This window comes from Equus asinus, chromosome 17 (assembly GCF_041296235.1).
Source record: "Equus asinus isolate D_3611 breed Donkey chromosome 17, EquAss-T2T_v2, whole genome shotgun sequence".
Lineage (NCBI taxonomy): Eukaryota > Metazoa > Chordata > Mammalia > Perissodactyla > Equidae > Equus > Equus asinus.
This window is the reverse complement of record NC_091806.1, coordinates 13,418,831-13,446,129: the sequence shown is the minus strand read 5'-3', so window position 1 is coordinate 13,446,129 and position 27,299 is coordinate 13,418,831. Positions and strand designations below refer to the sequence as shown.

At 35.9% G+C, this 27,299-nt stretch overlaps 1 protein-coding gene across 1 annotated transcript; it reads left to right on the top strand.

Annotated features, from left to right (window-relative positions):
• The first annotated feature begins 15,566 nt into the window (after nucleotides 1-15,566).
• On the top strand, nucleotides 15,567-16,505 carry OR5J2 (olfactory receptor family 5 subfamily J member 2). Its single transcript, XM_014829448.1, has one exon. It carries the CDS (start codon nucleotides 15,567-15,569, stop codon nucleotides 16,503-16,505), a length of 939 nt encoding a protein of 312 aa, XP_014684934.1.
• Nucleotides 16,506-27,299: the final 10,794 nt, after the last annotated feature.

The window sequence follows — 27,299 nt, the reverse complement described above, 5'->3', positions numbered from 1 at the left end:
GTACCAGGCACTTTTCTGCACTTTACAAATATTAACTCATATGATCCACACAATAACTCTAGGTAGTAGACAGTGTTACCATTTCCATTTGAGAGTTGTAAAAACTGAGGCACAGGGTGTTAAATAACTTAACTAAGGTCACTAGGATAGTAAGCAGTGGAGTCAAGATTCAAATAAAATCATTGTGTCATCAGAATATTTTCTCATAAACATAATAGAGAGGTATGCTGCCTCTCTATTAAGGTCACCCTGAGAAGAGAGGAAATGGAAAGTGGGACAGGGGCTTCACCAGGTAAATAAAGATAGACAGTGATCCTTGTTAACATAGATGACTGAAGCAGTAAATTTATTTAAAACCTAAAGTGGTCTAAATGCACACACAGAGTATCAGGGACTTTCTAACAGGTCTGTCTTACATGTTAATCCTATTGATGAAAGAAAAGCATATTGCAAAGGAAGAACCTGTTTCAGAGTTTAATGCCCTTCAAGATCTTTGGTGATGATCCAGTTTAAGCTGTATGCCCAGAGAAATTTTCAGAGACCAGTGTTTCCTACTCACTTTAATAGAGAATCTGCTTTGGTTTGCTACTGTTTTAATCCTCACCTATTGTTGCAGAATGGATTTAAGTTTTTTTCTACCCCTCTGAGACTCATTTTGTGGAAGCTTTAATCTGATTCAAGGATAAACAAATTGCACATGGTTACCTGAGGGTGAATGTTTGGTTATCTGTTAATTATTCCCAGAATGTCTCACTAGGAAAAGTCAAAAGTATTTCAAGCCTAAGTCTGAGTAAATAAATTATATAATATCATTAAACACTGGAAATCATAAATACGTCTTTGTCAGCATCTCAGTTACAAAATATCATGTACATATTAGGTATATTATACCACATATAGACACAATATGTGAGTAAATAAAAGAATGTCTTCCTAGAAAAAGATTATGTAATATCTGATAATACAACATCCATTAACCAAGGATATTTTTGCTGGATAAATAATTATAAGTTGGCCTAAGACAATGTCTTATGACTTGTATTGTTTCTGCCAATAAATCAGTGGTAAATCTTTTCTTCATCTGTTCATAAACTATTTTTTTATCTCTATTTTTAAGGATTTCTATTATTGGTTTTCAAAAACTTGGTAGTGAGGTGTGTTCTTTGGCATAATTTCATTTTCTACTTATTCTTCTTAGAATTATTTTAGGTTCTTATATCATTGGAATTTTTTTTTCTTTTTAATTAATTTGGAAAAAACTCTGGCCAACATTTCTTTCAAAGTTTATTCTGGACCATACAGTCTCTTCTTTCCACTTGAACCTATGTTTAAATGTACAGTTATGTAGGTTGTTATTGTTCTACAGACCACTGAGATTTTTTTCATGGTTTTTTTTTTTTCAGTATTTTGTTTTTTCATAGGTTTCACTTTGGGTTATCTTTACTGTGATATGTTTAAGTGTAGTTATTTCTTTTTCAGTGTATAATCCACTGTTACTCTCATTCAATAAATATTTGTTTATATCTAATATTGTATTTTAATCTCTACAGATCTCATTTGGTTATTTTTATTTTTTTTGGTGAAGAAGATTGGCCTTGAGCTAACATCTGGTGTGAATTTCCTTTTTTATTTTTCTTCTTCTCCCCAAAGTCCCCCAGTGCATAGCTTTATATTCTGTTGCCACCCTGTGACAGTTGGCAGAATTCTAGAAATCTATTAATTTTTGGTGTTGATTTAAGCAGTCTGATCCAAGAAATGGGGCTGGGGGAGGAAGGCATCACTGGAGATCAGTGAGCCACTTCTATCCCTTTTTCCCAGTTCAAGTTGTCTGATGTTGCTCCATTGAGTCCCACTCTACTTTCAGATCCTTCCCTCTTTCACAAATAAGAACTAAGAGTTGCAGAGCCTGCTATCATTCATATTCTGTAGAATGGGAGATACACTGGATTAAGCAAAGGAATTCAGAATTCTAGTACCAGTCTTATCTCCTTGAAGATTTCAACTCTTTCCTAAGAATTATTCTAGTGTTTATTGAGTTTACCTCCATTTTCAGTGTCAGTTACTACCTTCCTCTGAAGATATCTAGATTCCTTTACCCTGCCCAGTCTTCTTTTTTACCTTAATTATATTGTGATAAGAATGCTTAACATGATTTCTACCCTGTTAAAAGATTTTTAAGTGTACAATACAATATTGTTAACTATAGGCACAATGCTGTACACAACATTAAGCACAATGTTGTAGGATCTCTAGATCTTATCCATCTTGCATAACTGAAACTTTATACCCGTTAATTAGCAATTCCCCATAAGATCCAGCAAGCCCACTTCTGGGTATTTATTGAAAAGCATCGCTATCAGAATCTTAAAATGATGGTAATATCCTGCTCATTCTTTCTATTTGGAAAAATATATCTAATCAGTTTGAATATCTTGATGAATTCATTTTAAATAGTTTCATTTAGGGTAACTGTTAAAGAAGACAGGCTAGAAAAAGTATGCAGAATGGTGACTGACTTTTCAACATTTACACATGGTGGTATCGGTTAGGAATTTTTTGAGGTTCACGGCTTTCTCCATGACTCTTAAAAATAATTCTATTTATTTGAAAGTCTACTCAATCAGTCTCCAAAGCTTATTCTAAAAAAAAAAAAAAAAAGTAAACTGTGTAATAAGCAGCCCTGTAGGGAAAACAACAACTAAAAAATCCACATGTCCATGCATGGGAGTTTATCCTTATGCAAAAGCAGATATGAATCTTTATATTAAAATTATTTTCTGTTGGTAAGATATTGCATTGGTAATGCATATTTTTACATTTTTTTCAATCATTTCATGTAAAATTTTTATCAAGTATTACATGGGACATATACTCAGAATTATGTGTTGTTCATCTCAAATGCAAATGCAACCAGGCATCTTGTGTTTTATCTGGAAATGCTAACCTTACTAGATTCTAATAGATGAGATCGGTAATAATTCTTTCAGCTATTTCTAACTTTTTCTTCACTTGCAATATACAAATGCTTCTATTGACTCACAAATCAAATGTATCTATGGCATCTAGTTAATTCATAGGATTTCGTGACCTGAAAATAACATACTACTACAGGAAATCCAGTTAGCAAAGGAAATAATGAATTTTTGTGGTGTAAAGAATCAGCTGCCAGTGACTATAAGAGAGTTCATGGTCAGAAGCCAGGAGTCATGGGAAATTACCAACGCCCATGTGTTAATCTAAATCAACAATTCTTATTCACTCGCTTTTAATGAAAAATTGGATTTTATTCTCCTAAATTACTTTACCTTTTCTTTGGGGAGGGAGAATTTATGCATGTACTCTCTCTTAATGATATTCCCTGAGGAAGTAGCACGTTAATTCATTCAGATGATTATGCCCAAATCATCTGAGAGATTTTTAAAAATTGCCTTTTGGTGCCTGATACTTATGAGGAACACTCTACAAATTCCCAAAAGAGAAAATATAAGGGACAATTCAAGGAAAGGGACAAAATGACATGAATGATCTGTACAGTTCCATGGAGACTCACATGATGTAATGGTACTCACTCATCTGCACAGAGTCAATGATTAAAATAATAATAGAAAATACCTTAACATTGGCTTTATCCCAGTAAAACTTGAACAGTCCCCAAATTGCAAATGGCGTTATTATCATCACATAGAACTTTTTCTTTGAAGTTATTGTTCCAATAAAAATATGTAATAGGCACTGAGTTAGAAACATTTCATTGAACCTATGTGAGATAGATATTATTATTCCCTTATTCAGAGGGCACTAGGATTATATAGACCACGTAAATTGCCCAAAGTCATATGATTGATAAGTAGAAGATTTTTAAATTAATCCCTCATCTTTAAATGAGTGAGATATATGCCTTGTTCTTTCATATGGCTAACCCATAACAATTGTTGCAATGCAACATGTTATTATAATGACTGCCTCAACCATAGTATAATCTTAACTCAGATCCTACCACTCTTGGATAATGTTCAGTACAACCTCACTGAGAGTGAAGTCTAGTATAAGGTAATCTCATAAATTTTATCCATGTCTTCTTCTTATGACTTATAAGAATTGAGGGATATTTACACACATAAACATGAACCTACATTGTACAAATTGATGCTTTGAAAAGTGTATTTCATTTTTTGTTAATACTAAAATCAAGATAGAACACATTTTCAACACGAAGGAAAGTTCCCTAAAGCTTTGTTCCTCCCACACTCTAGGCCACTCCCATCATAAGGAAATGTTCCTCATACCATAACTCTCAAACAATATCCTCCCACCCCCAGCAGCTACCACTTTCATTTCTATCCCTAGAAATATTTTTCCTGTTTCTGAATTTCATGTAAGTTTAATCACACAATACATAGTCAATCTGGCTTCTTTCACTCAGCATAGTGATTTTTAAATTCATCCATGTTGTCTTTTTATTGCTGTATGATATCCCATTGGATAAATATACCACAATTCTTTAACCATTATTCTATCAATGGATATTTGAGTTTTGTGTTATTATGAAAAGTCTAGAATAAACACTCCTATTAAGTGTATTTGTGGACACATGTATTAATTTCTCTTGACTATAGAGCTAAGAGTGGAATAACAGGTTCATAGGGTAAATGCGTATTTAACTTTCTAAGAAACTACCAGCTTTCCAAACTTATTGTAGCATTTTACATTTCCAATAGCTAAGTATGAGAGTGTAATTTTCTCCACACCTTTGCCAATATTTGGTGTAGACTTTTTTGTAATTTAAAGAAAATAATTTTATTATTATTATTTTAAACAATTTTAATTTAGAAATGATGGGGGCCAGCCTTGTGGCTGAGTGGATAAGTTCAAATGCTCCACTTCAGTGGCCCAAGGTTTTGCTGATTCAGGTCCTGGACATGGACATGGCACCGCACATCAGGCCATGCTGAGGCAGCGTCCCACATAGCACAAGCAGAGGCAGTCACAATTAAAATATAGAACTGGGGCTGGCCCTGTGGCCGAGTGGTTAAGTTCCCTCACTCCAGTGCGGTGGCCCAGAGTTCAGATCCTGGGCACGGATGTGGCACTGCTCATCAGGTCACGTTGAGTCGGTGTCCCACATGCCACAACTAGAAGGACCCACACCTAAGATATACAACTATGTACGGGGGGGTTGAGGGAGATAAAGCAGGATAAAAAAACCAAGATTGACAAAAGTTGTTAGCTCAGGTGCCAATCTTTAAGAAAAAAATTAAAAATAAAATAAAATATACAACTATGTACCGGGGGCTTTGGGGAGAAGAAGAAGAAAAAAACAGAAAGAAGATTGGCAACAGATGCTATCTCAGGTGACAATCTTTACAAAGAAGAAAAAGGAAGTAAAAATTGGTGTAACATGATATCTCATTATAATTTCAATTTTAATTTACCTGGTGACTAACAATAATGAACATTTCTCTTTGTACTTGTTGGTCATTCATGTGTCTTCTTTGTAGGATGTCTAAACTTTTATCCATTTTAATTTGGGTTTTCTATTGATTCTTTTGAATTTTCATATGTGTTCTAGTTAAAACTACCTTGTCAAGTTTTCTTCTAGAAGTTTCATTGTTTTGGTCATTATGTTTAGTTCTTTGGCCCAAGATCTTGCCGTGATACAAAATAGAGCTGTGCTACCACTAAGGAGGGCAAAACCTCTCTCCCGCCTGAGAGCTCTACATATAAAAACAGATTTGGATCAGAGGAGGCGGGACCAAGATGGCAGAGTGAGTGGTCTTCTTTGTCTCTCCCCCTTCGAATCCACAACTAATTGGACATTCACTGGTTAACAAAGGATATCCAGATAGCACCACAAGATGCCCGAAAGACCCATGCTGCTATACATCAGAAGGCGGACGGACTTACCCCCAGGAGGAGGTGGAAATAGGTGAAAACTCTCCGACCCCTGAGCCCCCGACAGCCTAGTACCTGCAAGAGGCTCTCTTCCAGTGGACTCCCCCATAGCATTGCCACACACCAAGGGTGGGAGTGTGCACTCATCTGCGGAGCAACAGTAGAAACAGGTGACAACAGCCCTACCAAAGCCCCCTGCAATTACACCTAAGCCCAGGGGGAAACTCCAGGGTCCCACATCTGCTGGCAGGGAAAGCCTCTGCTCGCCATTAGCAGGGAGTCTTCGCCCAACAATCAGAACACAGGGAAGCTCCCAGGGAGCTGATTTCCCGGCAGAGCACCAACCCACCAGCCGCTGCCAGGCCCATGGACTCCGGCTGTGCACAGGATGGTGCAAGAGGTGCCCAGACTTCCTGTGGATGTGCTTGGGGGCTAGGTGGAGCCCTAGTGCCCAGCTCCATGGCCCAAGGGAAATCTCCAGTGTCCTACACCCACTAGCAGGGAAAGCCTCTGCTCACCCTTAGCAGAGAGACCCCGCCCAGCATTCAGAACATGAGGAAGCTCCCAAAGAGCAGAATTCCCCACAAGGCAGCAGCCTACCAGCCACTGCCAGGCCCGTGGACTCTGGCCATGACCCAGATGGGGCAAGGGGCTCCCAGAGATTCTGTGGGAGTGGTTTGGGGCTGGGTAGAGCTCCAGTGGAGCGGCTACATGGCCCAGGGGGAACTCCAGGTTCCCACAGCAACCTCAGCAAAAGCCTCTGCACAGCACTAGTGGAGAGGTCCCAACCAGCAATCACAAGGCTGGAAGGCCCTGGGGCAAAAGTAGCACAGCTAGGTGAGCTAACCACAGACTGCAGAAGATACCCATAGCTCTGCTGGGGCCTATAGTGGACAAGTGTGATCTTGTGGGCTCTGCCAGTGACAGAGCTTCAATTACAGGTGATCCTGCTCCCAGCTGTTGGGAAAGCCCATAACACTGCTGCAGACCCCAGGGAGGGAGCGTGTCTAGGTAGTCTGCAACAGTAGGCAGCAGCAGCCTGAGGTCCCCTTGGGATTGCTGCCACAACTGATGAGGGACCACACAGGACCACTGACTATGAGAAGAGGCCCTGATCCAGTCAGTAACAGCTGATATGGTTCCTGCCTGGTGCAGTGTAAACAGCTGCTCCCCCCCACACCAGTTGCAACAAGTGAAAGCAACGACTAAACTCTATCTCTATGTGGAGGCACAAATCCACGCTATCAAGCAGTATGAAAAAATATATTAAATCTCCAGAAAAGAAGAAAAATGATAAGTACCCAGAAAACAATCCCAAAGACAATGAAATCTATAACCTAAATGACGATGATTTCAAAACAGCCCTTATTTAAAAGCTCAACGAGTTAAAAGATAATTCAGATAGACAACTCAATGAGTTCAGGAGCTATGTCACAAAAGAGCTTGATACTATAAAGAAGAACCAATTAGAAATACTGGAGATGAAGAACACAATGGAGGAGATTAAGAAAAATCTGGACTCTTTGAACAGTAAGGTCGATAATACGGAGTACAGAATTAGCAATTTGGAGGGTAGGAATATAGAAATGCTGCAGACAGAGGAGGAGAGAGAACTAAGACTAAAAAGCAATGAAGAAATTCTCCGAGAATTATCCAACTCAGTTAGGAGATGCAACATAAGGGTTATAGGTATACCAGAGGGAGAAGAGAAGGAGAAGGGGGCAGAAGGCCTGTTCAAAGAAATAATGGCTGAGAACTTTCTAAACTTGGGATGAGAGATGGAACTTCATGTGACAGAAGCCAATAGATCTCCAAACTTTATTAATGCAAGAAGACCAACCCCCAGGTATATAGTAGTGAAGCTAGCAAAAGTCAACAACAAAGAGAAAATGCTAAGGGCAGCCAGACAGAAGAAAATAAACTACAAAGGAACCCCCTTAAGGCTATCAGCAGATTTCTCAGGAGATACCTTATAGGCTAGAAGAGATTGGAATGAAATATTCAAAACTCTGAAGGACAAAAACCTGCAGCCAAGAATACTCTACTCAGTGAAAATATCCTTCAAATATGATGGAGAAATAAAAACTTTCCCAGATAAACAAAAGTTAAGGGAGTTCATTGCCACAAGACCTCCTCTTCAAGAAATGCTCAGGAAGAACATCAGACCTGAAAAATCAAAAAAAAGGAAAGGGGTTACAAAATTCAGAACAAAGGAGATAAGAAGAAGGACAATAACAGAAAGTAGCAGCTCTCCATCAGAACAGGTTAGCAAAAGTTAAATAAAACATTAAAGACAAATGGACTGGAAACCCCAAGAATAAATATACCTAGTCATTTTAACCACAAATCACAACACAAAAAGGAAGAGGAAAAAAATAAATCTGACCATAACAAACTAGAAGGGGAAGAGAAAAGGAATGGAACATTTTAATTTAAGGAAATAAGATGCTATCAGAAAAAGGACTATCTCATCTACAAGATGTGTTATACAAACCGCCTCATAACCACAAAACAAATAACAAGAATAAAGACACAAATTACAAATAAGAAGAAAGCCAATACAGAAATTTACCTACTTGAATTAGGAATCCAAAAATCATGGGACGAGAAACAAAGGAAATGCAAAAGAACAAGAAAACAAGTGATAAAATGGCAGCATTAGGCCCCCACATTTCAATAATCACTCTAAATGTAAATGGATTGAACTCTCCAATCAAAAGACACAGAGTGGCAGGATGGAGCAAAGAACAAAATCCAACAATATGTTGCCTCCAGGAAACACACGACAGCACCAAAGACAAACACAGACTCAGAGTGAAGGGATGGAAGACAACACTCCAAGCTAATAATGAACAAAAGAAAGCAGGTGTTGCCATACTTATATCAGACAAAGTAGACTTCAAAGCAAAACAGATAAAGAAAGACAAAGAGGGTCAGTATATAATGATGAAAGAGACACTCCACCAATATGACATAAAACTTATAAATATATATGCACCCAACACAGGAGCACCAAAATTTGTGAAGAAACCATTAACAAAACTAAAAGGAGAAATCAACAACAATATAATAATAGTAGGGGACCTCAACACCCCATTAACACCAATAGATAGATCATCCAGACAGAAAATCAACAAGGAAATTACAGAATTAAATGAAAGATTAGACCAGATGGACTTAATAGATATCTATAGAACACTTCATCCAAAAACAGCAGGTTACACATTCTTCTCAAGTGTGCATGGAACATTCTCAACGATAGACCATATCTTGAGAAACAAGTCAAGCATCAATAAGTTCAAGAGGGTTGAAATAATATTGAGCATCTTTTTGGATCATAATGTTATGCAACTAGAAATCAACTACAAGAATAAAGCTGGCAAAGATGTGGAGACTAAACAACATGCTACTGAACAAACAATGGTTATTGAAGAAATTAAAGAAGATATCAAATAGTATCTGGAGACAAATGAAAATGAAAACACACTGTAACAAATGATTGGGGACACAGGAAAGGCAGTCCTAAGAGGGAAATTCGTTGCAATACCAGTTCACCTCAATAAGCAAGAAAATTCTTACATAAACAACCTCAAATGACACTGAACAGAATTAGAAAAGGAAGAACAAACAAAGCCCAAAGTCAATAGAAGGAGGGAAATAATAAAAATTAGAGCAGAAATAAACGATATTGAAACTAAGAAGACAATAGAAATGATCAATGAAACAAAGAGTTGGTTCTTTGAAAAAATTAACAAAATCGATAAACCCTTAGCCAGACTCACTAAGAATAAAAGGGAGTAGTCTCAAATAAATAAAATTAGACATGAGAGAGGAGAAATCACAGCAGATACCAAAGAAATACAAAGGATCATAAGAGAATACTATGAAAAACTATATCCCAACAAAGTGAACAACCTAGAAGAAATGGATAAATTCCTAGACTCATACAACCTCCACAAACTGAATCAGGAAGAAACAGAGAATCTGAATAGACCAATCACAAGTAAAGAAATAGAAACAGTAATCAAAAACCTCCCCAAAAATAAGAATCCAGGACCAGATGGCTCCTCTGGAGAATTCTACCAAACATTCAAAGAAGATTTAATACCTATCCTTCTCAAACTATTCCAGAAAATTGAGGAAGGTGGAGCACTCCCTAACACATTGTATGAAGCCAACATCACCGTGATCACCAAACCTGACAAGGACAACACAAAGAAGGAAAACTACAGGCCAATATCACTGATAAACATAGATGCAAAAATCCTCAATAAATTTTTGGCAAACCAAATACAGCAATACATCAAAAAGATTATACACCATGATCAAGTGGGATTTATACCAGGGAACAGGGATGGTTCAAAATCCACAAGTCAATCAACGTGATTCACTACATTAACAAAATGAGAAACAAAAACCAAATGATCATCTCAATAGATGCAGAGAAAGCATTCGACAAGATCCAACATCCATTTATGATAAAAAACTCTCAATAAAATAGGTATAGAAGGAAAGCTATCTCAACATAATAAAGGCCATATATGACAAACCCACAGCCAACATCATACTCAATGGACAAAAACTGAAACCCATCCCTCTCAGAACAGGAGGAAGACAAGAGTGCCCACTTTCACCACTCTTATTCAACATAGTACTGGAGATGTTGGCCAGAGAAATTCAGCAGGAAAAAGAAATAAAAGGAATCCAAATAGGCAAAGAAGAATTAAAACTCTCACTGTTTGCAGACGACATGATCTCTTATATAGAAAACCCCAAAGAATCCATAGGAAAACTATTAGAAAATATCAACAGCTACAGCAAAGTTGCAGTGTATAAAATCAACATACATAAATCAGTAGCATTTCTATATGTTAACAATGAATTAAAAGAAAAAGATCTCAAGAACTCAATCCCATTCACAATCACAACAAAAAGAATAAAATACCTTGGGATAAATTTAACCAAGGAAGTGAAAGATCTATACAATGAAAACTACAAGACTTTCTTGAAAGAAATCGATGACGACATAAAGAGATGGAAAGACATTCCATGCACATGGATTGGAAGAATAAACATAGTTAAAAATGTCCATACTACCTAAAGCAATCTACAGATTCAATGCTATCCCAATCAGAATCCCAATGACATTCTTTACAGAAATTGAACAAAGAATCCTAAAATTCATATGGGGCAACAAAAGACCCCAAATTGCTAAAGCAATCCTGAGAAAGAACAAAGCTGGAGGCATCACAATCCCTGACTTCAAAACATACTACAAAGCTACAGTAATCAAAACAGCATGGTACTGGTACAAGAACAGGTGCCCAGATCAATGGAACAGAATTGAAAGCCCAGAAATAAAACCACACATCTATGGACAGCTAAACTTCGACAAAGGAGCAGAGGGCCTACAATGGAGAAAAGAAAGTCTCTTCAACAAATGGTGCTGGGAAAACTGGACAGCCACATGTAAAAGAATGAAAATTGACCATTCTTTGTCACCATTCACTAAAATAAACTCAAAATGGATCAAAGACCTAAAGATTAGGCCTGAAACAATAAGTCTTCTAGAAGAGAATCTCAGCAGTACACTCTTTGACATCAGCTTCAAAAGAATCTTTTCAGACACCATAACCCCTCAGACAAGGGAAACAATAGAAAGAATAAACAAATGGGACTTCATCAGACTAAAGAGCTTCTTCAAGGTAAGGGAAAACAGGATTGAAACAAGAAAACAACCCACTAATTGGAAAAAAAATATTTATAAGTTATTTATCTGACAAAGGGTTAATCTCCATAATATATAAAGAACACACACAGCTCAACAACAAAAAATCAAACAACCCAATCACAAAATGGGCACGGGACATAAACAGACATTTCTCCAAAGAAGATATATGGATGGCCAATAGACACTTGAAAAGATGCTCATCATCACTAATCATCAGGGAAATGCAAATCAAAAGTACACTAAGATATCACCATACACCTCTTCGAATGGCAAAAATATCCAAAACCAAGAGTGACAAATTTTGGAGAGGCTATGGAGAAAAAGGAACCCTCATACACTGTTGGTGGGAATGCAAACTGGTGCAGCCACTATGGAAAACAGTATGGAGATTTCTCAAAAAGTTAAAAACAGAAATACCTTATGACCCTTCCATCCCACTACTGGGTATCTATCCTAAGAACCTGAAATCAGTAATTCCAAAAATCCCATGCACCCCTATGTTCATCGCAGCATTATTCACAATAGCCAAGTCATGGAACCAACCTAAGTGCCCAGCCTAACTGATGATTGGATAAAGAAGATATGGTATATATATACAATGGAATACTTCTCAGCCATAAAAAAAGGACAAATTCGTCCCATTCACAACAACATGGATAGACATTGATGGTATTATGTTGAGTGAAATAAGCCAGAGAGAGACAAACTCTGTATGACTCCACTCATAGGTGGTAGTTAACATATACACAAAGAGAACTGATCAGTGGTTACCAGGTGAAAGGGGGGGTGAAGGGAGGGCACTAAGGATGAAATGGTGTACCTATAACATGAGTAATAATAATGTACAACTGTAATTTCACAAGGTTGTTAACTATCATAATCTTAATTAAAAAAAACAGATTTGTATGTAGGGATGCAGTGGGTAGGGGAGGCCAGAAAATCAATACAGCCAAACACAAGGCAAACAAAACTCTCTGAAGACTGAGAAGGAAGCAGGAGAACTAAGAACCAGTCTCTTATCACTCCAAGGACAAAGTTTGTAACAAGCTTAGTAATATCTAAGCACTTGTCACTTGGTTATTCTATTGAGCAAATTCTCTTAAATTATTGTTCTTATTATATTTTACTGAATTAAAGAATTCCTCCATCATTTACTTGACATTTTCTTAACTTTATAGCATTTTAGTTAACTGTACCCTCTAGGGAGATATATGAGTCATGGGAAAATGCGAAATCCCTTAAGAAATAAAGTGTTTCCGAAGGTTTCATTTGTTGCTGTATAACATTTAAGCTGTGACAGAGCTCATTAGAGGCTGATCTAAATGTATATATATATATGTGTATATATATATATAGCTGTCCCTTCTATCTATATTTGTCCTCTTAGAGGAACAAAAAATTAAATATGTTAAAACTTTATTCGTTAGTTTGTTATTCTGATTTTTGTGTGTTAATAATTAAGATTTACTTTCAATAATTTTGCCTGGAGTTATCTCCAGCTACATACTATTCATATATTTAATAATGTTGCATATAGTATAATTATTAACTGAATTTTTTTTTAGTAAAGGGTAAGAAACTATGGAAAAGGACAGGAAGTTTCTAAAGCTGAAATTTTAAAATATTTTTTGGTAAGTTAAATTTATGCTGTTAAAATTGATTTTCCCCTTTTATTTGATTTTCCTCATATTTAGTACATTAGTCAGAAAGTTTGTTTTAAACCTGATAGAATCATATGACTGGTATGAATACTAGAGGCTATTTACTCTAACTCCATATCTTATCATTCATTTCTGTTTACAACATCACCTTAAATTTTGCAGAGAATGGGCATCCTCGAATAAATGATATAATTGAATTTCTAAATTTCATTTGGAAATTCCATTTGCTTAATTATGCTTGCAATCAAAACTACTTAAAATAGATAATCCTTCCTTAAGAAATTGCTATTCAGTTGGTATTCTAAGGAGATAAGTCAGAGAGTTAGATGAGAGCTCTTATTAATACAACTTTCTGCAGTGACGGAAATGATCCGTAACCTGTGCTGTTCAATATAGTGGCTACTAGTCACATATGGTTAATGAGCAACTGCATTGGGACTAGTTCAAAAAGTAAAATTTAATTTGATTTAATTTGATTTAGTTTTAATTTCTATTTAAATATTCCATGAAGTTACTAGCTACAGTATTGGACAGTTTAGATGTGATGAACTGATGTAATAATCAATTTTGAAATGTAATGCCTTAACATTATTTGTTGAAAGAACTTATGCATTTTGGTAGATATTTTGGTAGTTTTTAAGCTGCATATGAGAAATTGTGAAAATGTATATGCTAATAATTTATCAAAGAAAGTTGTAAGCCATCCATCTGTATTTTCATTTAATTATCAGTTTAAATAAAATTAACCAGAGATTTAAAATAGAGGAAAAGTAATTGACTAAAGTAATTTCTTTCATGATGTATACTCACATATGCCCCCCCTAAAAATACTCATGTATGAATTGTTTATCAATATATTGCTTATCTACCTACTTATATACCTACCTATCTATCTTACTATCTATATTTGAGTAGTTATATACCCAAAGTGACAATTACTGTTTTACTTGCAATATCTCCTATTTCCTTTCCATGGATCACGTGATATAGGTGTAATTATACACATGCCGAAAGAAGATGAAAGAATTTCCCAAAGTCACTAAGTCAATAAGTGACAGCAACATATTTTAATCCCAGGTTGGGCTAATGCCAAACACTTCCCTTTTGTGGCAACTGAAATATATTAATTAAAATTAATTTATAGAATTATCATAGGCCAAAGTTTATCATTGTTTGTATTTCTTTATTTTTAAAAATGTGATCTATTAACTAAACATAGAATATGGGAGAAAGAGTTCTATTATGGACATATTAATTCTTCTAGAAATATAATACAATTGAATAAAGAGTATAAATAACTGAACTACATAATGGAAACTGGATTTAAAAAACCATAATGGTCATATATAGTTATCATTATAGGAAGGATATGAATAAGTATTCCAGATCAATAGGTGGTTGTAATTATCACATTTAAAAGTTTGTGTTTTCTATATATGTGTGTGAGTGTATATAGACATATAATTATCTTTATATTTATATACACATGTACACAGCAAATAAATGAATATGTTAAATATTATACATTACCTGTGTAGGCATTTATATAACAGCAAATTTATAGCAAAAAATAAATATTTAATTTATTTATTCAGGGCCTCAGATATCTTAAGAAATCTCTAACTTCTCCATTTAAGCAAAATATAGTTTTCTATGCTCTGAGTCTTAGGGCTGAGTGATTCCACTGAGGGCTCCTTGCATATTGCTGATAAAGAGTTGTCATTAGAGAACAAAGATTTATGCACTTTGAAGCGTATCATGCCATCATCTCTGGAGGTCAGCCCCACTGACCCATAATCTTTGCCAATTCTCTTGTTATATCATAGTACTTTTGTGATTTAACTACATAGTTTACAGTACAGTTGATTTTAGACCTCTTGTAATTTACTTCTTTTATTTCCAAAATGAAGAGTTCAAAAAAGGACTTAAATTTAATTTTGAAAATGTCTTTCACTCACCATCATTATCCCCCTGGCCAGTATTGTCTTCATACAGAGATAGGCATTTTAGAGACAGACCAAAATTTTTGAGAACCAGAATGATTTTTCACATATTTCCTTATGGGACAGAATCATAACTAGCACTAAAAAAACAGAGACAATCAAGTCAAGCTCCTACCATGCATGATCAATGAGGAAACTTAGGTTCAGCAAAATAACATATTCATCCAAGGACACGTGTATAAGTGTTTCTATTTGCTTTTATTAAATACTGGATTCTCCTGTGTCCATTGTAATTTCTTTATTTTTATCACTTTAGATTTCGAGATAAAGAATTAACAAATGGCTGAAGAGAATTTGACGGCTGTTACTGAATTTATTCTCTTGGGACTGACGGACATTGCAGAACTGAAAGTTATGCTTTTTGTGTTATTCCTAGTGATATATGCCGTTACCTTGGTGGGGAATCTGGCCATGATCTTCTTAATCCAAATCACTCCCAAACTCCACACACCCATGTACTTTTTCCTCAGCTGCCTTTCATTTGTAGATGCCTGCTATTCATCAGTTATTGCACCAAAAATGCTGATCAACTTCTTGGTTGTGAGTGAAACCATATCATTCTCTGCCTGCGTAGTGCAGCATTTGTTTTTTGGTGTGTTCATCACCACGGAAGGCTTCTTGCTCTCAGTGATGGCATATGATCGTTATGTGGCCATTGTCAACCCTTTGCTTTACACTGCAGCCATGTCTAAGAGGAAGTGTGTAGGGCTAGTCATTGGGTCATTCATAGGTGGAATGACTAACTCATTGACACACAAAATAAGCTTAGGGAGACTGTCCTTCTGTGAGTCTAATGTTGTCAGCCACTTCTTCTGTGATGTTCCCCCACTGCTAAAGCTGTCATGTTCTGACACTTCCATGAATGAATTGTTGCTCTTAACCTTCTCTGGAGTCATTGCCCTAGCCACCTTCTTGATTGTGATCATTTCCTATGTATTCATTGCTATTGCTCTCCTGAGAATCCACTCAGCAGCAGGCAGACGGAAAGCTTTCTCTACCTGTGTCTCTCATCTGACTGCAGTGACCATATTCTATGGCACCTTAAGTTTTAATTATATTCAGCCAAATTCCCAGTATTCTGTAGAACAGGAGAAGGTGGTTTCTGTGTTCTATACACTAGTGATTCCCATGTTAAACCCACTGATTTACAGTCTTAGAAACAAAGAGGTAAAGGATGCTGTGAGAAGGGCCATAGAAATGAAACATTTCCCCTGCTAATTTCAAGTCCCTGTTAATCCTAAAACATTCCACCAATTGGTTCTCACTTCCACGAATTCCATGAATGTTAAAGCTTCTAAGGATTGTACAGATCTTTTCATTCTATGCACTTGTCATATTGTAGACGAAAATAATCCATAACTAATCTATAAATGAAAATTTGGGTGAGTTTATTCTGAGTTTAATCTGAGGATTATAACCCAGGAGAGTCTTTCCACAAAGGAACAGAGCACTCCAAAGAAGTGGGGGTGTACAGGATGGTTATATACCCTCAAAGAGTATATTTCACATATGATTGAAATGTCCCTTTTACAATAGTCATGAGGCTGCTCTGTCAGAACAGCGATTGATGGAAATAGCAGATAGGTCTGCTGTCTCAGTGAACGCCGCAGGGTGGCAGGTCTGTTGCCTTGAGCTGGGCAGTCACAAATGAGCACTGCAATCAGTTCCCAGCCTAAAGAAAGATGCTAATCTTTAAGGAGATGCCAATGTTGGGAGGGGGAGGGAAGTTGCACCTTTATCTCAAAATGTCTAAGCAGATAGACAATGCATGCTCAATGGCCACAGTCAGGCCCTTGTGGAAAAACAAAGTCAGGCCGAATTAGGTTTATACCAAATGGCTTCCTCATGTACTCCAATATATCCTGTTGCTTGCCATTTTTATTTGTCAATACGAAAAAGCAGCCAGAAAGGCAAAGTGGTTTAATTCATACAGCTGCATCACAAAAATGATAATCTATTGCATCGGCCTTCTGATAATCTAGCTTATGAATCTCTGAATCAATACAAAATACAGTACTACATTTAAATTTTTTGTTATTTATAGGAAACATTGTATAATAATACCTGAATTTAAGGACATAAAAACATAGTACTTATTAAGAAAAAAATAATTGATTCTCAAGTTTCCAAGAACATGGATATAATTTTATAGCTGAAATTTGCATTCACTGACATTTTAACTAGAGAGTGGTTGTGATATTGCGATTTGTAATAGGAAATATATATTTAGTCTTTGTCCAGCTAATGTCACAGAGCTCCTAAAACCCTTGGAATTTCCTGAGTGATGAGGGTCATAAAGGTATCTTTTTTACGTTAATTAAGTGATTTTGCAAAACACCTAAGGATGGGGGCTAGTTACCAGGGGAAGCAACCATGAATAGGTGTTTGGGACTTTCATTTCCACACCCTGATTTCCAGGGAGGAGAGTGGGGCTGGAGATTGAATGAATCATCAATGGCCAATGGTTTCATCCATCTTGCCTATGTAATAAAGCCTCCTAAGAACCCAAAAGACATGAGTTCAGAGAGATCCAGTATGTTGAACCAGGACGCTTCCACGTGCCCCTGTGCCAGGCCCAACTCAATGAGAACAGAAGCTTCTTTGTTCCCTATCTGGTTCTATGTATGTTTCCATCTTGCTGTTGATTTGCATCATTTGATATCCTTTGTAATGAACTGGTAATCTAGTGAGTAACCTGGTTTCCTGAGTTCTGTGAGTTGCTCTAGCAAAGGAGGGAGGTCAGGGAAACCTTTGATTTATGCTCACCAGGTCAGAGGCATAAGTAACAAGCTGGACTTGTGATTAGCATCTGAAATGCAGGGCAGTCTTGTGGGACTGAGCCCTCAGTCTATGGAATCTGATGCTAACTTTGCAGATATTGTCAGAATTGAGTCGAACTGTAGAACTCCTAGCTATTGTAAGAGAATTTCTTGCCACTAACCTCAGCAGAATCAGGCTCACCATTCCCTGCTGCCTGGATTGCAGCATAAAGAGAACAACAATGGAGGCCGAAAGGAAAGTATGAAAGACTTCTCAGGCTGCCGAGACCTATCTGAGCAATTTCAGAAGTGCTCATTTCTGACCACCAGTATGTGATGTTCTGGCTGCAAATTACATAAAGCCTTTAATTGTGAAAAAAAATGTTGGAACCTCCCGCACACTTTGAAATTTGGGGGGCAGAATCATTAGTGCTAGACCCCCATGCAAATATAATGAGAGCTGTCCACCTCAGCTCTTCCAAAAACATGCTATTTGATTAAAGTTTCTTTTTTTTCTAGGTCTTAATCTCTGAAAAGGGAGGGTGGCTCTCCCTATGTTTACTTTTGAGATTATAACAGAAGCCTTAAGATTGAAACTTCAGATTTTAAAATTTCACCTACAAATGTAGGATGAGTTAAAGAGTAATTTGGAGTACTTAAAATTCAAAAACAATGCCTCCTCTCCTTTTAGGCATCTTCTTCCTCTTTACACATGATGTTTAAAAAATTACTAAGCAGGTATTTCACATTATGGAAACTTATCATTTACAGAAATGCCATTGAATACACTTATAATTAGACTACATAAGCTGACACCCACTTACTGACTTAGTTCTGTAAATATTCACTCTATGATTATATAGTTTTTCTTCATTTAATAATGTCAACATTTACCATGAACAAACAAAAAGAAATGTGAAGAAATATATTTGCATTAAAATTAGATGGAATTAAATACATTTTCTGTATTTTTTAGCTCCATTACTGTCAAGATTAGTAGTGGCAGTCTGGAATTCTTAAAGCCCATGAGACAGTTGAAGAAATATTCAAATAAGTTTATTGTTGCTAGCTCATAGTTGTTAGGTCATGCACATTGAGCCTGCTAACAATCTCTCTACATAAAAAAGAGAAAAGAGTTTTAAGTATTCCTATAATATAAAATATAATTGTAAAATGATTGTTTTTACAAATAGATTTTGGAGTGTATGTGAGATGGATATGTTAGCAAGTCCTTCCTTCCTGAGGGCTTCTTGTACACATTTTGATTCATCAGTTCAACATTCAAATATCAATAATGTAATTCATCATGTTGTCAGAATATGGAAGAAAGAAATATATGAATTTCTCAATTGATGCAGAAAAGGATTTGATGAAATTCAGTATCCAATTATAGTATAAAATAAAATTAAACCCTCAGTGATCTGAAAGCAGAAAAGAGCTTCCTAAAAAATGATAAAGAACATATACTATAAAACTTATAGTTTTATTATAGACAAATGAGAAGATGAATGTTTTCGTACCAAATTTGGAAAAAGGCAAAGCTGTTTTCTCTCACTACAACTATTATAGAACGTAAAGGAGATCCCAGCCTTTGCATTAAGATGAAGTAAATAAATAAAAAGACATATAGATTTGACACAAATAAATGAAATTCTCTCTATTTGTAGATGACAAGATTGTTTATGTATAAATTGAACCTGCAAAAGTTATTAGAACTAACAATTGTATATAGCAAGGTCACAGTATGCAAGACCAACATACAGAATTCCATTGTATTTCTGTATTTAAGCAATAAACAACTGGAATTTTAGATAAATGTATAACTTATAACTATAAAGGCAAAAAACATGAAATGTTTATAAATCTAACAAAATATGCACAAGATCAACACATTCAACACTGCAAAACACGGATGTAATAAATCAAATCTATGTAAATGTAGAACTATATTTTGCTCATGGATTGGAAAACACAATATTGTTAAGATGTGAAGCATCTAATAATTGAATTGGAGAAATCAACAAGCTGTTTCTAAAATGTAAACAGAAGGGTAAAGAAATTAGAATAGGCTAAAGACTCTGAAAAAAATAAGAAGAAAGTTAGATGACTCACATTCTCCCTTTATTTTTTTTCTTGTTGTATGTGAATAACACGCTTAGAGTAAGGCAAACTCACAGCTAATTATTCAAAACATAACAACATAGTAAAACTAAATAGTCCCAGGAACAGAAATAGATTCCAAGACATCCAAAGAGATTGAGCAAATTGATGTTTTGTCACCTGAGGGTTAAATTTTACATACAAGTTTCTCTACCTGACATCATAACGTGAGGTTATCAGAGCATAATGAGATTTTGTCAGTATCAAAATCTGAAGTGTTTTATTCTGCATGCATATTGCCATTACGCATTATCAATAATATTATAATTATGATTGTCATTATTATGGTTGGAAATAATTTTACAAAGTCCTCAGCAGCTCAGGCTTCCAGTTGTTAGTGTGAAGCACTACCCATCTGCTTCCCACAGGGACATCACTGTTTTTATTCTGAATCTATCTGATTACAAAAATTATTCTATTGTATATGTGTGAGTTCCTTTTTAATTTGTGGCACTTTGGCTGTAAGGGAGCAAGTGATGTCTTGCCAGAGTGTAGGCTGCCCATAGTCTTCCCACATATATACACATATACCCCATTAGCCTAAGTCTGACACTTAGATTTCATTGCAATCAACATGTTAGCAAGTCCTTCCTTCCTGAGGGCTTGTTGTACACATTTTGATTCATCTGTTTAATAACACTTGCAGGACAATTGTACATTGCCTCATCAACTTTATAAGTCAACTTAAGCATGGCCAGTTTTCCTGGATGAGAGCCTGCTCTAGTTTCTCTGTCTCTACCTGGGTAAACATGTTTTTCTTATGGTGGTCAATTCTTAGAACAAGATTCCTGAGGGAGTCAGCATAAGATGACTGGCCCCCAAGGGCTTCAAGCCCCCCTTAGAATGCTGCAGCCAGTCAGTTAAGCCACTGTAAGTGGTGTTGCCATTGAGTATTTGCAGCAAAGGAGCAACTCGATTTTAATGATGCACTCAGAAGTATTTTGTCATATCATGGGGCTGGCCCTGCGGCCTAGTGGTTAAGTTTGCACGCTCCTCTTCAGTGATCCAGTGTTCACAGGTTTGGATCCTGGGCACAGAACTGCACACTGCACCTCAAGTCATGCTGTGATGGCACCCCACAAAGAAGAGCTAGAGTGACCTACAACTAGAGTACACAACTATGTCCTGGTGTGTTGGGGAGGAGAGAGAAAAAAAGAGGAAGACTGGCAACAGATTTTAGCTTAAGGCGAGTCTTCCCCACCAAAAAAAAAAAGCATAAAAAAAGTATTATGTCATATCAGAGATTATGAGAAGCACATGTTCAACTCCTAGGTACAATTCAAGGCTTCCCACAATAGGATAAAGTTTATTCATTTATCTAGTCATAATGTTTGTCTTTTAAGTGGAGTCCTATTCTATTCACATGTAGTGTAATAAGTGGCACGATAACTGAAATATTTGGGCCTAAAGCTGCCATTTACCTAGTGCTTTCTATTTGTCTCACCTTTTCCGTGTTCTTTTTTCTTTCTTTTCTTGATTTCTTCTGAATTAAATATTTCATTGTTACATTTTCTTTTTAGTCTCACCATTTTATTCTTAATTTTTACATCATAGAGATATTGGGATTTGAATCAAGAAGACATATAAGTTTTGTTCTCTATAAATGAGATAGGGCAAACCAATAGGCTTTGCCATAGGTTGTGTAAAATTTGCCCAGCACAAGGCAGAATGCATAAGGCTACCACTATCTGAGCTCTTTTTCAAACTTTAAAAGCTAAGACACTATGGATTTCATTTTATATCATTCTAAATAAACTCATAATTATGCCGAGATTTTAATCCAAAGGAAAATATTGAACTCAAAATAATCCACACTCTGTGGTCATGGGATATACGTAGCCATTTGACAACGCTATATTGTTACTTTGAAGTTATTCATAGGCTCCTTCCTCTTTTAGTTAACCAACTACCTAATATGTTGATGTCGCTGCTCTTTATTTTAAGTAAATATAGTTATTTAAGGAATACTTTAACATTTTGTAAATAATTTAACCATGGATGTGATTGAAGTTTTAAAAGGGAGAATGACTCATCAGATCAGATTACAGGGGCAAGGGCATTTTACGAGTTTTTCCAGAGGACATTGATTTTTGTAAACAATAATCAGGCAAAAGGGTAAAATACGTATAAAGCAATCCAGAAGAAAAAGCTTAAATATATGAGTGTGATTAAAAAATCTATTCTGTAAAGCAAGTGATATTCATGAAAATTAAAAGAAAAAATAAATGGTTTAATATATAAAAATGTGAAACAAAACAACTATGGAGCCATCAACAATTTCCAGGTGTGTGCTATTCAAGGAAAAAACTTTGACTTTATAACAATGTGGAATTTTAATGATAGTGCTCTCTGCTTATATTTTGCTTCAATACGTCTCTGGCTATGGAAGCAGTGTAGGGCCTGGGCCTAACTTGTTCAGCAGAAACCCCCAGGCCCATTGCAACCATGTGTATTTCTGGCTCCTTTCTGGACAGGCAGCCCAGCTATGGAGATTTGTAAGGATCTGGGCCTGGCCAGCCTGGATCCTCCCTTATCCCACCAGAACATTGCATCTTACAGGACACAAAGCCCCTCCATGTGAGTTACTGTTCCTGGGAATGCTGGTTGTACCAACGACAGCCCTTTGGCAAGCATGCAGCCTTTGTTCCTCTGCCTACTTAAGCAAGCATCTATTAGGGGCCGGGTGTAGGTGCACACTTCCGTCCGGCCGCCACTGGACACTCTCCATGTAAGTAAGCCCCAATAAACCTACATGCCTCGCTCACAGTCTCTGGGTCATTTCTTTGGTCTCTCAGCAAGATATCCTGCCACCATAGCCCAGCTGGGCTTGTGGCCTTACACCCAGCCTCATTGTGATTAACTGAATAGTCGTTGATTTAGATGCAAGGCACATTTTTATTAAACACCTCCACCATGCCGAGCTAGTTATTTTGAGCTGCTCACTTGGTGTTCACAGTGATGCTTTAGTTTCCATATTCAACTGCCATGTATTCCTAGACATGATATATAAAAGGAACTTAAGAAGAAACTGAAAGGTGGAAAGAAGGCAGACTACCAGGGAACCTGGAACCCGAGGAACAACACAGTGGAATCAAGGGGTTAAGCTGTGTATAAGCAACCCTGCAAGAATCAGAAACCACATTTACTCATTGGTATTAAATTCTTTATGTCTAGACAAAATTTATGAGAATTTAATGTCTTTGTTAAATATAAAGCCTTGAAAGAAATCTCTGTATTGTTCTATTTAGAAATCATTTTTTAATAAGTCCATAATTTTTATAGAATCAACGTTGACCATAATAGCCAAGGAATAATTCCATGGAGAGGTGAGTTTTAAAAATGCCAACATTTTCTATGACAGAATAAAACCTGAAATTTTACTTTGTCTCCTATATGGTTGACTGATCTCTATTACTCTGAGTTATAAACCAATATATTGATACATGAATTATATAGACGCATCTGATCACATAATTTGTTATTATTTCATGTATTATGTCATGCAAGTTTGTTGGGATTTAAAGAATATCATACAGAATATGTTAATACTTATCATCAAGGAACTAATAAAGGTAATATTGACTATAAATACAATAATATATATTGTATTTAATACATATATTGTATTTAATAATACTGTATTTAATATATATTGTACTTAATGACATAATAAATATTATACTTCTGCTCAAATATAAGAAATATCATATCCCCTTCGGACGGGCATGCCCCCGATAGTTCCAGGGTATGCCACACACATATACTCAGTATTAGAATAGAACTCCTCCTGTTATATGATTCTGAGACCTTTCCATCTCATAGCATTCCCATTCACCTCTCCAGTGATTACTTTTTCTCTAGGGAATCCTGAGATATATGTGAAACCAATTTGTCATTTCCTGTACACTCCTTTCCCAGTGGTATGTTTCTCCAATTATAAAACCATATGCATGTGCAATTTGACACTTGGGAGTATTAGGATTATTGTGGGTCTTTATTTAATGAATCAGATTATTTCTTATTCTAAAGATAATAACATTCAACTCTCATCTTCAAACTTTTCAATTAATATTCTTTTTCTTTCATGTTTTCAGGATCTCTTTCAATGACAAACTGTGTAGGTTGATTAGCGAACTTTCTTTTCAGGATGTTGATAGATATTCTTGAGATGTATGGTGGTCCTTTTATCTGTCTAATCACTGTGGTGGGCAGCCCTTGGACGTTTACATGAATCAAAGGGATGCTTAATATATTGTACATCTTTGGGGAGGTTTTTTCAAATCTTAGTCCATATGAATGGCACATCTTAAAATAACATGATGCCTAACTTTCACAACTGCATGCGGCATTAATCTTTTCCCTATTGTATCACTTAGGAATGCTTTTCCCATTTAATGTGTCACTCAACAAATACTGGTTCAAGGAAGAGGACAATTAAAAATAAGTGATCACCTGTTGGGCCTCATGTCTTTCACTGTTTCAGTAACTCAACAATATTGGAATCAATATATTCTCTTGTCCTCAAATTAATTTCTAAAATGGCTGAAGCTCATATAAAAAGTTCCTTCAAATTCTGAGAAGCAGAAAGTGATGGAGAATGAATATTCCTTACACAGACCTGTCTTTTTTGGGAAAGAACATTTATATCTTATATTGTCCCTGGTAGAATTTTTCCTACAAATCATTAGCAATTGATATTTGAATTTTTTGTAATTCTGATTCTTCTCAATTTTCATTTCTTAAAGACAACTGAACTTCTTAGAACAGAAATTCTTTCTTAAAATGGGAACCTCCTTGTTTATTTCTTTTTCAGCATATTTCTGATGACCTAATAGCAATTCCTGCCCATTCCCCGATTTATTATAGGTCTACTCAGACTTTGCCTTGCATTCACTTTGTTATGGCTTTTTATTTGAGCAAATAACTCATGCAAAATGGTCTAATTCATTTATATTTCTGTGACTCAATTTATCTATTTTTAATTAATTATATCTTTCTTGAATTCACTTTCTGTGCCAGACATGCACTTCACTGCTTTTGTTTTTTGTTTTTTTTTTTTAATCTCTCTCTTGCTTCTCCTCTTCCAATATGTTATCTACCAAAGTGACGTTTTACTCTCTGTCATCTCTGGGATGACATCAGCAAAGCATAAAAAAGGCATAAGAGACAATATAGGGTACTTATTAACAGCATGAATCCTCAAGCATGAACTAAACCACCTGTCTTTTAAACCTGGCTCTAACACCTAATACGTTTGTGGATTCTAACAATTTACTTACCGTCTCTGAATCATCATTTTATAATGAGAAAAATGGAAATTTTAATTGAACCTGTCTCACACAGACTTTCTGATGACTAAATTCATCAAGACATGAGGAATGTCTGTCATATAGTACTCAAAAGTGTCAGAAATTATTACCTGGTAGTCTTTACGACCATTGCAAATATTCGTTTTAACTGCATCAACATTTTCATAATATTTACCTCCTATGTCACTGTATCATGCACATTTTTTGTACTTTGAAACTTTTTAGAGAAGTTTTAACTTGATGGGAAAATTAAGAACAGATGTTTCCCATAAACTCCATGCCCCTACACTTGCATAGAGTCCCCCATCCCATTATCCATGCCCCCCACCAGAGTGGCATGTTTGTTACAGCTGATGAACCTTCATTGATGCATCATTCTCAGCAGAACTCCATAGTTGGCATTAGCGTTCACTCCTGGTATTGTACATTCTATGGGTTTGGACAAATATATAATGACTTGTATCCACCATTATAATTTCATACAAAGTAGATTCACTGCTTTAAAAATCCTCTGTACTCCTCCTATTTGTCCCTTCCTCTGCCCCAACTCCTGTCAACCACTGACTTTTTTACCATCTCCATAATTTTGCCTTTTCTAGAATGTCATAGACTTAGAATCATACAGTATGCAGCCTTTTCATATTGGCTTCTTTCACTTAGACGCATGCATTTAAGGTTCCATTTTATCTTTTCAAAGCTTAATAGCTCATTTCTTTTTAGTGCTAAATAGCATTCCATTTTCTAGATGTACCATGGTTATTTACTCATACACCTACTGAAGAACATCTTGGTTATGCTGTATCACGCACTTTGTAAATTTTATTTCAATAAAATATTTTTATTAAATGTCCATTAGCTAAACAGAGAATATTGATTCATCATGGTGAACAGAGCAAATATTGTAGACTAATAGTTTCAGTGAAATCCCAGGAATATTAAGATCAATGAAAGTAAGAAAAAGAGAAATTTAAAAAATGAAAGCAAGCATATGGGGAAATGTGGATAGTGAGTTGGAGCAATAGTTAAGCACTGAAAGTCAATTAAAATACAGTGCGTAGTCAATATTGAGGAAAATTGGGAAGCATCAACCTAAGCAGAGAGGCAACATAATTAATTCAACACAGAATAATCCTCTTACCCAAATAAAACAACTGGAACATAATTTTTAAGCATGGATAACTACGTTCTCTCAAAAAGAAAAGGAAATGTTAGAATCTTCTAAACCAAACACCCGATATTAAGCAAGCTAACCACTTTCAAGGGGGAGTACAAACTTGGGAGATTCTGAGTGCCCTGAGCAAACTAATACAATTGAATACTTCAAGTTATCAGATGTCACAGAACAGTCAATATTAAGCATAATTCTAAAGTATAGCAAGGAAGAGTATGAAGGCTAAAACAGAAGGAAAAGACAAGACTTACACATACAGGTGCACACACAAACACACACAGATTCTATAATTTTATTCTTCCAGGTGAGGAAAACACCAGAATCATTGACAACTATTTTTGTCTGCATCCACTCTGTCTACTGTCTACAGTCTACTGTATTGTAACATCTACTTAACTTATATATTTAATCTCTCTTTCTTTCTCAAAGAAGTCCAATATTTTTACTATCTTGGGCATTAATCTAACTCCAGGAACTACACATGCCTGGAATAGAGAAGAAAAACTATAAATATATGTTGAACTCTTTTGTGCTTGCTGTTTCTTTCAGAGGCACATAGAGGAAACATTAAATCTCATAACCTAATGTACAGAAATCACATTGTGCATTAACT